The sequence below is a fragment of the Pseudophryne corroboree genome, chromosome 9 (assembly GCF_028390025.1).
Source record: "Pseudophryne corroboree isolate aPseCor3 chromosome 9, aPseCor3.hap2, whole genome shotgun sequence".
In the NCBI taxonomy this organism is placed as follows: domain Eukaryota; kingdom Metazoa; phylum Chordata; class Amphibia; order Anura; family Myobatrachidae; genus Pseudophryne; species Pseudophryne corroboree.
The window spans coordinates 51,380,101-51,393,349 of record NC_086452.1 but is presented as its reverse complement, the minus strand read 5'-3'; the positions used below and the strand labels follow the sequence as shown (position 1 = coordinate 51,393,349).

The 13,249-nt window shown below is 51.3% G+C and overlaps 1 protein-coding gene across 1 annotated transcript in view; it reads right to left on the bottom strand.

The window, feature by feature from the left end:
* Nucleotides 1–13,249, bottom strand: part of LOC134958711 (mucin-19-like) — a 112,874-nt gene that overhangs the window by 59,374 nt on the left and 40,251 nt on the right. Inside the window, exon 3 of the mRNA XM_063941465.1 lies at nucleotides 2,342–2,493. Within this exon, the coding sequence (XP_063797535.1) occupies nucleotides 2,342–2,493 (152 nt within the window). The remainder of the gene's footprint in view (nucleotides 1–2,341; nucleotides 2,494–13,249) is intronic.

The following is a 13,249-nucleotide window of genomic DNA, read 5'->3' as shown; positions in this document are numbered from 1 at the left end:
AGTGCCAGATACACATGTCCCCCCAGTACCAGATATGCCCCCAGTGCCAGATACCCATGTCTCCCCAGTGCCAGATATGCCATCAGTGTCAGATATGCCCCCAGTGCCAGGTACACATGTCCCCCCTAGTGCCAGATATGTCCCCAGTGCCAGATACACATGTCCCCGCAGTGCCAGATACACATGTCCCCGCAGTGCCAGATACACATGTCCCCCAGTGCCAGATACACATGTCCCCGCAGTGCCAGATATGCTCACAGTGCCAGATACACATGTCCCCCAAGTGCCAGATATGCCCCCAGTGCCAGATACACATGTCCCCCCCAGTGCCAGATATGCCCCCAGTGCCAGATACTCATGTCCCCCTAGTGCCAGATATGCCCTCAGTGTCAGATATGTCCCCAGTGCCAGATACACATGTTCCCCTAGTGTCAGATATGCCCCCAGTGCCAGATACACATGTCCCCCCAGTACCAGATATGCCCCTAGTGCCAGATACACATGTCCCCCCAGTGTCAGATATGCCCCTAGTGCCAGGTACACATGTCCCCCCCAGTGCCAGATACACATGTCCCCCCAGTGCCAGATATGCCCCCAGTGCCAGATACACATTTCCCCACAGTGCCTGATATGCCCCCAGTGCCAGATACACATGTTCCCCCAGTGCCAGATATGCCCTCAGTGTCAGATATGCCACCAGTGCCAGGTACACATGTCCCCCCCGTGCCAGATATGCCCCCAGTGCCAGATACACATGTCCACCCAGTGCCAGATATGCCCCCAGTGCCATATACACATGTCCCCCAAGTGCCAGATATGCCCCCAGTGCCAGATACACATGTCCCCCCAGTGCCAGATATGCCCCAGTGCCAGATACACATGTCCCCCCAGTGCCAGATATGCCCTCAGTGTCAGATATGCACCCAGTGCCAGATACGCATGTACCCCGCAGTGCCAGATATGCCCCCAGTGCCAGCTATGCCCTCAGTGCCAGGGATACATGCCCCCCCCCCCCTTTCCCTGCTGCTCACCGCTGCTGCTGTCCTGTGTGTGTGTGTGTGTGTGTGTGAGGGGAAGAGAGCGCAGCGGGTGCGGGTGTCTTCCTTCAATTCAACGCCGATCCATGAGCCAATCATAGCTCGCGGTCCGGCAACCCTGGCTGCCGGTCCCCGAGCTCTGATTGGCTCACGGGCCGGTGCTGAATTGAAGAAAGACACTGAGGGGCAGGAGAGCGAACGCTGCGCTCTCCTCTTCTCTCCTCGCAGCAGCGGCGGCGGTGAGCAGCTGAGGGAGGGAGCGGCGAGTAGCTGTAGCACATCGGCGTGGGTACGGTGTACCCACGGCTAAATTCTTAAGGGTACTTCGTACCCACCCGTACCCGCCCACTTGCACCGCTGCCCATGCCTCATATTGATAAATCTGGCAGTATCGAATCTCCCATAGAAACCTATAGAGGATACGGCTGCCGACAGAAATGGAGGGATCGCAGCAGGTATTGGAGGTGCCTGCTTCGGTCCCTCCTCCTTACATTGCGGGGATACATAATATTTGCAGCTAATCCCCGAAAACACCTACAAAATAGCTGCAAATATTGGGGGTAATTCAGATCTGATCGTCGGTTAGCGACAGGATGGTGCAAAAAATCAGACCGCACGGGCGTTCACAAGGCGATTGACAGGAAGAGGCCGTTTGTGGGTGGTAACTGAGCTTTTAGTGTCCGTAAAAACTGGGAGCTGGGAGTGTCCCGAAAAACGCAGGCGTGCCCAAGTATTTTCAGGGAGGCTGTCTGACGTCAGCACCGGCCCCGATCGGTCCGTTCTCATCGCACTGGAGGAGTAAGTCCTGAGTTGCACACAGTGGTTTTTTGCAGCTCAGCTACACATGCTATCGCACACTTGCACTGCGAATTTACACTCCCCCTGTAGACGGCGACTATCTGATCGCAGGACAGCAACACTAGCAGCCCAGCGATCAGATCTGACTTAGGCCCATTGTTTGATAAATGGGCCACTAAGCTACCTACATTGTCATGGTATGGAAGTGAGACAAAAATAAATACATCTTTTCTCTAGCACAGTGGTTCTCAAACTCGGTCCTCAGGACCCCACACGGTTCACGTTTTCCAGGTTACCTGGCAGGTGCACTGTGTATCACCAACTGTCACATTTTAAAAATCTGCGGGTCACCTGCAAAACATGAACCGTGTGGGGTCCTGAGGACCGAGTTTGAGAACCTGCGCTCTAGCATGACATACAGTATAGACAGAGATATGTGTTGTCTAGTAACAGTCTAAGGTGTCATGTTCATTTTAAATAAAGTTGAGTTATTTGAATTCACTTACCCCCAGACCGAATACTTGTAGGATCTATCGGCATGCCGAGAAATGTATCATTAGCTGCTCTGAATGCTTTCACCAACGCATTTGCAAGTTCTTGGTTAGTAGGTGGTTCATTATTAAAAAATGCCAAAACGTACGGAATTACTGACCCGGCTCTGACAAAGAAAAATGAAGAGTTAATTTACACATCATGTTTTTAGACAGGGTTGACATACATTTTATTTTAAAGTACACAGCTGAGGAGAATGGACATACCGTAAATCCTTAAACCTCATATAGTCTGAGGATTGTCCGTAACCTTAAACCGTAACATCTTAACACTTAAATATAAATAAAGACACAGAGACTTGAATTTGGCAGAAAAATGTTAGCTATTTATTTAAATGAACTAATAACTGATGAATAATTAATCTAAAGTATGGTGGCCAGAAAGAACGGTTAAAACAACCCTATCCCATGAACAAAACCTATCCTATAAAAACTGAAGCAAACCATCCAACACACAATAGGTATCCGCTCAACCTCCATCTTGACTACCCACCCGTGAAGGTGATGAGGCTGTCCCCGTGAAGGCGGTCCAGCAGATGTATACCAGTCAACGAAGTTGAGCGCACCTAAAAACCAACCACCAAACGACCTCCAAGCAACTTCTTTAATCCAACAAATAGTTAACTTGACGTTCTTTCCCGCCACAACAAAAAACGTGACATCACGTATCACCAAAATAGCCAACGCAAACACCGCAACAAACAAGCACCACCATTAGGGAGGCTGGGACGAATAAAGCAAAAGAGGCTGACCCAGCCCCTTCACCAAGCTCAAAACCCTTTCTGCCCACCCCCAACGTTCACTCCCATAGGCTACCAGAATATTCCCATAATGCCTTACTGTCCTGCCCCCAGCCTAACTGAGGTTTTACCCACTCCTCTCCTATTCTGTCAATTCGTTCAATACAATGGAGTACATTGACCAGAGGCGGATGTAGAGTGCTGGCCGCCCCTGGGAACAACATTATTGGCTGCATCCCTCCCCTTCCCCACACGCTCGCCCCCCCCCAGCACAACATGGCAGCAATAAAGTGAGAGAGAGAAGAAGAAGAGAAGAGAGTGACCAACAGTCCAACGATATGTTAGACCAGGGGTGGGCAATTATTTCAGCTGAGGGGCCACTTGACATTTCCTGTCAGTATCCGAGGGCCACACACAAAATAGCAGCTCCCCCCACTTGCCAAAAATATAGGGACGTGGCTTCATGTGGAAGGAGTCTGGACAAAAAATAATACAGATTCGTATTAGGCTGCACAATAGTCTCCATTATTCAAATTGCGCCACTTACACACATTACAGCATGTAGAGCTCCCTTTTACACAGTACGGAAGGTAGAGTCCCCTTTTACACATTAACATTTTATTTAGGATAATTATTGCGCAGCAAGCAAATTATCCAGTGTCTTATGGCCCCTGGGGAAAGGTGTGACACAGTGATAGGACACGGGGAGTGTGACACAGTGACAGAACACGAGGGGTCACAGATAAGAGTCCGCACACACACAGTCCAGTCTCCAGGGGCAGCCAGCATCTTCGGGGAAGCTGGACATGCCCCCGGAGCGAAAGAGAAAAGACCCACCAGGCCATGCCCCTTTTAGATTAAGCCACACACCCTTTTTGGGCACCACTGCTTGAGCGGGAGGGGGGTGTAATAGTACAGAGTGCGCACCCGGTGACGCCTCTGGGCGACACGGTGACAGAACATGGTGGGGTTGACAGTGACAGAACACCATGGGGGTGACACGGTGACAGTACATGGGGGGGGGGGGGTGACACAGTGACAGAACATGGGGGGGTGACACAGTGACAGTACACGGAGGGTGTGACACAGTGACAGAGCATGGGGGGGTGACACAGTGACAGTACACGGGGGGTGTGACACAGTGACAGAACATGGGGGGGTGACACGGTGACAGAACACGGGGGGGTGACACAGTGACAGAACACGGGGGGTGACAGTGACAGAACACGGGGGTGTGACACAGTGACAGAACACGGGGGGGTGACACAGTGACAGAACACGGGGGGGGTGACACAGTGACAGAACACGGGGGGGGGGTGACACAGTGACAGAACACGGGGGGGGGTGACACAGTGACAGAACACGGGGGGGTGACACAGTGACAGAACACGGGGGGGGTGACAGTGACAGAACACGGGGGGGGTGACAGTGACAGAACACGGGGGGGTGACAGTGACAGAACACGGGGGGGTGACACGGTGACAGAACACGGGGGGGGTGACAGCGACAGAACACGGGGGGGGGGGTGACACGGTGACAGAACACGGTGGGGGTGACAGTGACAGAACACGGTGGGGGTGACAGTGACAGAACACGGGGGGGTGACACGGTGACAGAACACGGGGGGGTGACACAGTGACAGAACACGGGGGGATAACAGTGACAGAACACGGTGGGGTTGACACAGTGACAGAACACAGTGGGGGTGACACAGTGACAGGACACGGGGGGGGTGACACAGTGACAGAACACGGGGGGGTGACACAGTGACAGAACACGGGGGGGTGACACGGTGACAGAACACGGGGGGGTGTGACACGGTGACAGAACACGGGGGTGTGACACAGTGACAGAACACGGGGGGGTGACACAGTGACAGAACACAAGGGGTGTGACACGGTGACAGAACACGGGGGGGTGACAGTGACAGAACACGGGGGTGACAGAACACGGTGGGGGTGACAGTGACAGAACACGGTGGGGGTGACACAGTGACAGAACACGGGGGTGTGACACGGTGACAGAACACGGGGGGTGTGACACGGTGACAGAACACGGGGGGGTGACACGGTGACAGAACACGGGGGGGTGACACAGTGACAGAACACGGGGGGTGACACGGTGACAGAACACGGGGGGGGGGGGGTGACACGGTGACAGAACACGGGGGGTGTCACTGTGACAGAACATGGGGGGGTGACATGGTGACAGAACACGGGAGGGTTTGGTACAGCGAGAGCTAAAGATCTCTCCCCCCAACCTAAAAACAGTCTGACGCCACTGCCCGCACACACAAATACACACACACACACACACACACACACACACTCTCACATATATATATATATCAGTGGCGTAACTAGAAATTTTTCTCCCCCAAGCCAAAAAATTCTTCGGCGCCCCCCCCTTCATGCTCCATAATTGGGAGCAAGAAAGGGATAAATATGCGCGCGGCGAAGGCGCGCCCGCCAAAAAAGGGGCGTGGTTTTGTTGGAGTGGGCGTGGTTTCGCATAAAGGGGCGTGGCATTGCAGGAAAAGACTACCTTATACCCCAGTTTTGCAACCTGCACGCCCATATGTTGGCCACCACAGGAAAGAAAAATAATCCTGATTCATGCCCCTTACATTATTTGTCATTTTTCCTCCTTATAGTAATGCCCAGTATACATTATGCCACATACTGCAATGGCCCTTAGACATTATGCCGCACACAATAATGCACGACACAATATGCACACACTGTAATGCCCCCGACACATTATGCCACACACCGTAATGTCTGTGACACATTATGCCACACACCGTAATGCCTGTGACACATTATGACAGGAATCGCAATGCCCGTTATACATTATGCTACACACTGCAATGCCCCTGATACATTATAGCACATACAATGTCTGTGACACATTATGACACACACCGCAATGTCCGTGATACATTATGCCACACACTGCAATGCCCGATACATTATAGCACATACAATGCCTGTGACACATTATGCCACACACTGCAATGACCTTGAGACATTATACCACAATGCCCGTGATATAGTATACCATACACCGTAATGCCTGTGACACATACCGCAATGCCCTGCCCGTTATACCCTATGCCACACATCGCAATGCCCGTTATGTATTATGCCACACTGCAATGACCCTGAGACATTATACCACATACCACAATGCCCGTGATATAGTATACCACACACCGTAATGCCTGACACATTATGACACACACCGCAATGTCCGTGATACATTATGCCACACACTGCAATGACCCTGAGACATTATACCACATATCACAATGCCCGCGATATAGTATACCATACACCGTAATGCCTGTGACACATTATGACACACACCGCAATGTCCGTGATACATTATGCCACACACCGTAATGCCCATTACACATTAAGTCCTACAGTAAGGCTTCTAATTACTTTTCAATTACCTTCTCGTTGTCAGGGGTTTCATGCACTGGGTGTCATGCTCGTTGCCAGGTGTTTCATGCACTGGGTGTCATGCTCGTTGTCAGGTGTTTCATGCACTGGGTGTCATGGTCGTTGCTAGGAGGTAGTCCTTGTTGCTAGGGCTGTGCTCCCAGTGCCACATATGTCCCCAGTGCCAGATATTCCCCCACGGTGCCAGGTACTCACATGCCCCCGGTGCCAAATATAGCCCCCCCCCCATGTGCCAGGTACACATATACCACCCCCCCCCCGTGCCACATATGCCCCCAGTGCCAGATATTCCCCCAGTGCCAGATATGCCCCCAGTGCCAGATATTCCCCCCCAGTGCCACATATGCCCCCAGTGCCAGATATTCCCCCCATGCCAGATATGCCGCCAGTGCCATATATTCCCCCCCAGTGCCACATATGCCCCCAGTGCCAGATATTCCCCCAGTGCCAGATATGCCGCCAGTGCCATATATTCCCCCCCCAGTGCCAGATATTTCCCCCCAGTGCCATATATTCCCCCCCAGTGCCATATATGCCCCCAGTGCCAGATATTCCCCCCGAGTGCCATATATGCCCCCAGTGCCAGATATGCCCCCCGTGCCATATATGCCCCCAGTGCCATATATCCCCCCCCCCAGTGACAGATATTCCCCCCAGTGCCATATATGCCCCCAGTGCCAGATATTCTCCCCCAGTGCCATATATGCCCCAGGGCCAGATATTCCCTCCCAGTGCCAGATATCCCCCCCCCCCAGTGCCAGATATTCCCCCCCAGTGCCAGACATCCCCCCCCCCCAGTGCCATATATCCACCCCCGTGCCAGATATCCCCCCCCCCCAGTGCCATATATGCCCCAGTGCCAGATATCCCCCCCAGTGCCAGACATCCCCCCCCCCAGTGCCAGATATGCCCTAGTGCCAGATATCCCCCCCCCCAGTGCCATATATGCCCCAGTGCCAGATATCCCCCCTAGTGCCAGACATCCCCCACCCCCCAGTGCCATATATGCCCCAGTGCCAGACATCTCCCCCCCCCCAGTGCCATATATGCCCCAGTGCCAGACATTCTCCCCCCCAGTGCCAGATATTCCCCCCAGTGCCGCCGCCGCCGCTTGTTGGAGGGACACGGAGGGCGCAGCGTGTGCCTCTCCTGTGTCCCTCCTGCTGCATCATCTCCGGCGGCCGCGGGTCTGATAGGGGGAAGTGCCGGTTCGTGAGCCAATTAGAGCTCACGAACGGCACTTCCCCCTATTAGACCCGCGGGCCGCCGGAGATGATGCAGGACTCAGGAGGGACACAGGAGAGGCACACGCTGCGCCCTCCGTGTCCCTCCAATAAAAGGCGGAGGGAAGGAGAAAGCAGACTGACATGCGGACGCTCGTCCGCATGTCAGTCTGCTGTAATCAGTGGCGCCCCCGCAGCCCCTCGCCCCCAAGCCACCGCGAGGGCTGCGGGGGCAGTAGTTACGCCACTGATATATATATATATACACACACACACACTTTCTCTCACTCACTTTTCCCATTAACTTACTGATCTGGCTGGCAGTGGCAGGAAGGATGGATCTGCAGCAGTCTGGTTCTTGTCCCGTGTAGCTCCGCCCCCTGAGGTCCCGTGTAGCCCCGCCCCTTCATCGGCATGTAGCCCCACACCCTTTTCGGCTGAACACAGCCGTTGTCACTGGGGAGTCTGGAGGCGGGAGGAGGAGGCTGCTACAACGCAGCAGCAGCAGCAGCAGCAGGTAAGAGAGGCGCCGCTGGCAGCTTGGAGGTACTGCAGTGCAGAGCAATGACAAGCAGCTCAGCTGGTTGGGCCGCTTGTCATTGCTTGCTGGTGGGAGGCAGTGGGCCGGGCAGGATCGGTTTGCGGGCCGCATCCGGCCCGCGGGCCGTATTTTGCCCACCCCTATGTTAGACAGTGGTATACAGTGTACTGTATATAGGCCCTCATTCCGAGTTGATCGGTCGCAAGGCGAATTTAGCAGAGTTACACACGCTAAGCCGCCGCCTACTGGGAGTGTATCTTAGCTTCTTAAAATTGCGACCGATGTATGCGCAATATTGCGATTACTAACTACTTAGCAGTTTCAGAGTAGCTCCAGACTTACTCTGCCTGTGCGATCATTTCAGTGCTTGTCGTTCCTGGTTGACGTCACAAACACACCCAGCGTTCGCCCAGGCACTCCCACCGTTTCTCCGGCCACTCCTGCGTTTTTTCCGGAAACGGTAGCGTTTTCAGCCACACGCCCCTGAAACGCCGTGTTTCCGCCCAGTAACACCCATTTCCTGTCAATCACATTACGATCGCCGGAGCGAAGAAAAAGCCGTGAGTAAAAATACTTTCTTCATAGTAAAGTTACTTGGCGCAGTCGCAGTGCGAACTTTGCGCATGCGTACTAAGCGGATTTTCACTGCGATGCGATGAAAAAGAACGAGCGAACAACTCGGAATGAGGGCCATAGGTCGATATAATGAGAATGGAAAGCAAATTAATGAAAAATTCACATCCACTAACCAGTGATTCAGTTTAAGTTTTTTTTTTTTTTTTTTGTGTCATTTTCTCCGTACAGTGACCGGGAACCCCAATTAGTGCACCGCGTCCCCTCGCATGGTGAGTGAAACTATTCCCAATCGTAGTCCATGTGGATCATTAAGTATGAAAAAGTAAAAAAAATATATATCTATTTTAAAAAAACCTCTTGTCGACCTTTTGACCTGTTGACCTAAAACATGTCAACCTAGAGACCCTGTCGACCTAGTTACTGTCGACCAATAGTGGTCGACCTAGACATTGTCGACCTAAGTGTGGTTGACCAAGAGACTGGAAACCCTTTTCCCATGACTGCTGGAATAGACCAGGGGGTTTATATAATAAAAAATCTACAAAAAAAAAAACTGGGCACTGGTGTCGCTAATAACCTTGACTACATAAATGAACCTCAGATCGGATTGGACTGCACACTGAAAGCGGTCCATCTCAGCTTCCTGACATGCTTTCTAACAATTGAAACCGCTGACATATGAGTATAGCGCTAGCAACTGAGATACCGCTATTATATGGCTGTGCGGATTCAACAATCGCAGAAATAACAACACCTCACTAGTGCATTCTTATATTGCCCAGGTTCTGGGTATTAAGGTTCTATACTAGTAATCAGTACTTACTGTATATCTGAATGTTTTTGTATGAATAAGCAGGTGTGGCTGTCTTTCTTTTTGAAGATATAATAAATTATCTATTTTTATGTAATTTTATATATTGATATACAGTATGTTACCGTTTTTGGACAGTGCTTCTCCTTTTCTTGATAGCAATATTGTGGTTTATGTATATAGGGGGTCATTCCGAGTTGATCGTTTGCTAGCAGTTTTTAGCAGCCGTGCAAACGCATTGCCGCCACCCACTGGGAGTGTATTTTCGCTTTGCAGAAGTGCGAACGCTTGTGCAGCCGAGCGCCTGCAAAATCCTTATGTGTAAAACAAGACCAGCCCTGTAGTTACTCTTCGTGTGCTTTGATTCTAACGTTGGAGGGTTGGCTTATGACGTCACACACCCGCCCAGCGTTCACCCAGCCACGCCTGCCTTTTGCCCTGGCACGCCTGCATTTTTCTAAGCACTCCCTGAAAACGGTCAGTTGACACCCAGAAACGCCCCTTTCCTGTCAATCTTCTTGCGGCCGCCAGTACGAATGAAAACGACGCTAGAACCTGTGCAAAACCACAAAAGCCTTTGTACCCGTACGTCACGCGTGCGCATTGCAGTGCCTACGCATGCGCAGAAATGCTGATTTTTAGCCTGACCGCTGCACTGCGAACAACGGCAGCTAGCGATCAACTCGGAATAACCCCCATAGTCTGCGAGCAGCACGCTCTGCGAAAATTCCAGTGAGTCTGCCCGTGTTTTTAATCCGCAATCATTTAAAAGGTAAAACCAACCTGGTGTTGCTTTCTAAGTAGTTACACCACATATAAAGTGAGATTGTAAACATTCACTATGTTGACACCAGATTGTCGAATGTTATTATGTCTACATGGATAAAGTGTCGGCATTAGTGTTTGGGTTAGTGTTAGGGTCAGAGATGTAGTGTGGAGTCACGGCACCTGGAGCAAGGGTATGCTAATGCTACCTGGGTGGGGTATGGGATCCCGGCAATCAGAATACCGATGCCGGGATCCCGGCTGCCAGAATACCAGCAGCGGGGCGAGCACTAGAAAGCCCCTTGCTGGCTCGCGTATGGGTGTCGTGGACACTCCCGAGTATGAAAAGCCCTGGCACAGCTGGCAGCATTCTCGGTGGTCAAGATCCCGGCGTCGGTATTCTGACCGCTGAGATCCCGTCCGCCGGGATTAAGTACATCCCTGCTACCTACCCTTAACTAAGGCTATATACACATTACAATGATGTCTGTGGAATGCGACATGGTTAGTGATGGGATCCCAGCATACACACTTACCGATGTCGGAGCGACGGGGGCGGCCATGCTTCATTCAACAGCATGGCCCTCGTCTGCGATATCGCCCGTCAGACCTGCATGCAGGTCCGGTGGGCAATGTCGCAGAGGACCTGCGGGAGGGGGCACATCATGCGATATATCGTCTGTACACACTGGACGATATCGTTCTGAACCGGCCGATATTGGCAGGATCGTACACGATATGGCCTAGTGTGTAGGCACCTTAAGACGTTACTTTGGACTGAAGATTTAGGTTAGACTATACAATGGAAGCAAAACTTTGACTAAATGTTGTAAATAAGTGTTTCACTGTAGGATGGAAATTAAGGGGATCATTCCGAGTTGTTCGCTCGGTAAAAATCTTCGCATCGCAGCGATTTTCCGCTTAATGCGCATGCGCAATGTTCGCACTGCAACTGCGCCAAGTAAATTTGCTATGCAGTTAGGAATTTTACTCACAGCTTTTTCATCGTTCTGGCGATCGTAATGTGATTGACAGGAAATGGGTGTTACTGGGCGGAAACAGGCCGTTTTATGGGCGTGTGGGAAAAAACGCTACCGTTTCCGGAAAAAACGCAGGAGTGGCCGGAGAAACGGAGGAGTGTCTGGGCGAACGCTGGGTGTGTTTGTGACGTCAAACCAGGAACGACAAGCACTGAACTGATCGCAGATGCCGAGTAAGTCTGAAGCTACTCAGAAACTGCTACGAGGTGTGTAATCGCAATATTGCGAATACATCGTTCGCAATTTTAAGATGCTAAGATTCACTCCCAGTAGGCGGCGGCTTAGCGTGAGCAAATCTGCTAAAATCCGCTTGCGAGCGAACAACTCGGAATGACCCCCTAAGTATTGGCAGTTGGGTTGAGGCTAAGGTTTGACTGTAGGATGGAAGTAAAACTGTCCGACTGTCAAAGGTTAAGATTTCACTGTAGGATGGAAATTAAAATTTGACTGTTGGAGAATAATCTTTGGCTGTAAAGTAGAAGATAAAGTTTGGCTATGGGTTAGAGGTTAAGGCTGTGCCGCAACGTAGAAGTTATGATTTGGCTGTAAGTTAGTAGTTTGGTTGTGAGGTTAAGGTTTAGCTGTAAGGTAGAGTTTAATGTTTAGCTGTATGATGAGAGTAACCACTTAATTGACGATTTATTCAGCCAAAAACCTCCTCGAAATTGTCTGGATCTTTTTTTAATGAGTGAATTAGGTGAAGAACATGAATTCAACCCTATCCCAAATGATTTTTGTTAAAAAAAATATTTTTTTGATTTTTTCGTTAAAAAATATTTTTTTGCAAACATTGAAACATCGATCGTGACCATCGTGACCATCGAAACATCGGAAACATTGCGACCATCGCGGCTTTCATTTTGAAAGCCGGGACAGCCTTCAGGTATACAGGGGGGTCCGGGGGTGGCTTGGGAGGGTTAATTTACACTTCCCCAGCGGCTGGCATTGTCTGCAGTCACTGGAGGGGGGAATCCTGCCATGCTGACCGATCAGCAGTGATCGGCAGCACGGCAATCAGTGGGGGCCCCTCTGACAGCAGCAGCAGAGGGAAGTTTCCCTTCCCTGCCGCTGCTAACACTCTCTATTGGACTGGTCGCATCCTGTGCGACCAGGTCAGATAGAGCACTTGCAGGCATGGTTGCATTTGATACGACCATGCCAGGCAAGTGGTTAAGATAAGATAAGATTTAACTGCAGGATAGAAGTTAAAGTTTGGTTGTAATAAGATGGAGCTTAAGGTTTGGATTTAGGTTGGAGGTTATGGATTGGCTGTAAGGTAGAAGATACTGTAAGATTTGGATGTAAAGATGAGGTTATGGTTTGGATGTAGGCAGGACCGAACTGGCAGTCTGGCACTTCTGGCAAATGCCAGAAGGGCCGATAGCCTGATATGTTGCATCGACAATAAAGCCTGGCCGAGTAGAGAAACAGAGAGACAGTCAGGGACTGGCTGAAAAAAGCTCGGTCTACCTGTGCTGTCCTTGTCTGCCCGGCATAGAGAGAGATAGGGCGTGCCACGAGGATAGGCCTAGTGACCCACAGCACGCCCTGTGAGGTGTCACCACGACCTCTTGCCATGCATGCTCAGACTACAATGCCAGGGCTGCCTTAGAGCCCCAGGCCGTCCCTGGATATAGGTTGAAAATTATGGTTTGGCTGTAAAGTGGAGGTTAAGGCTTGGATGTGGGTTGGAAATTGTG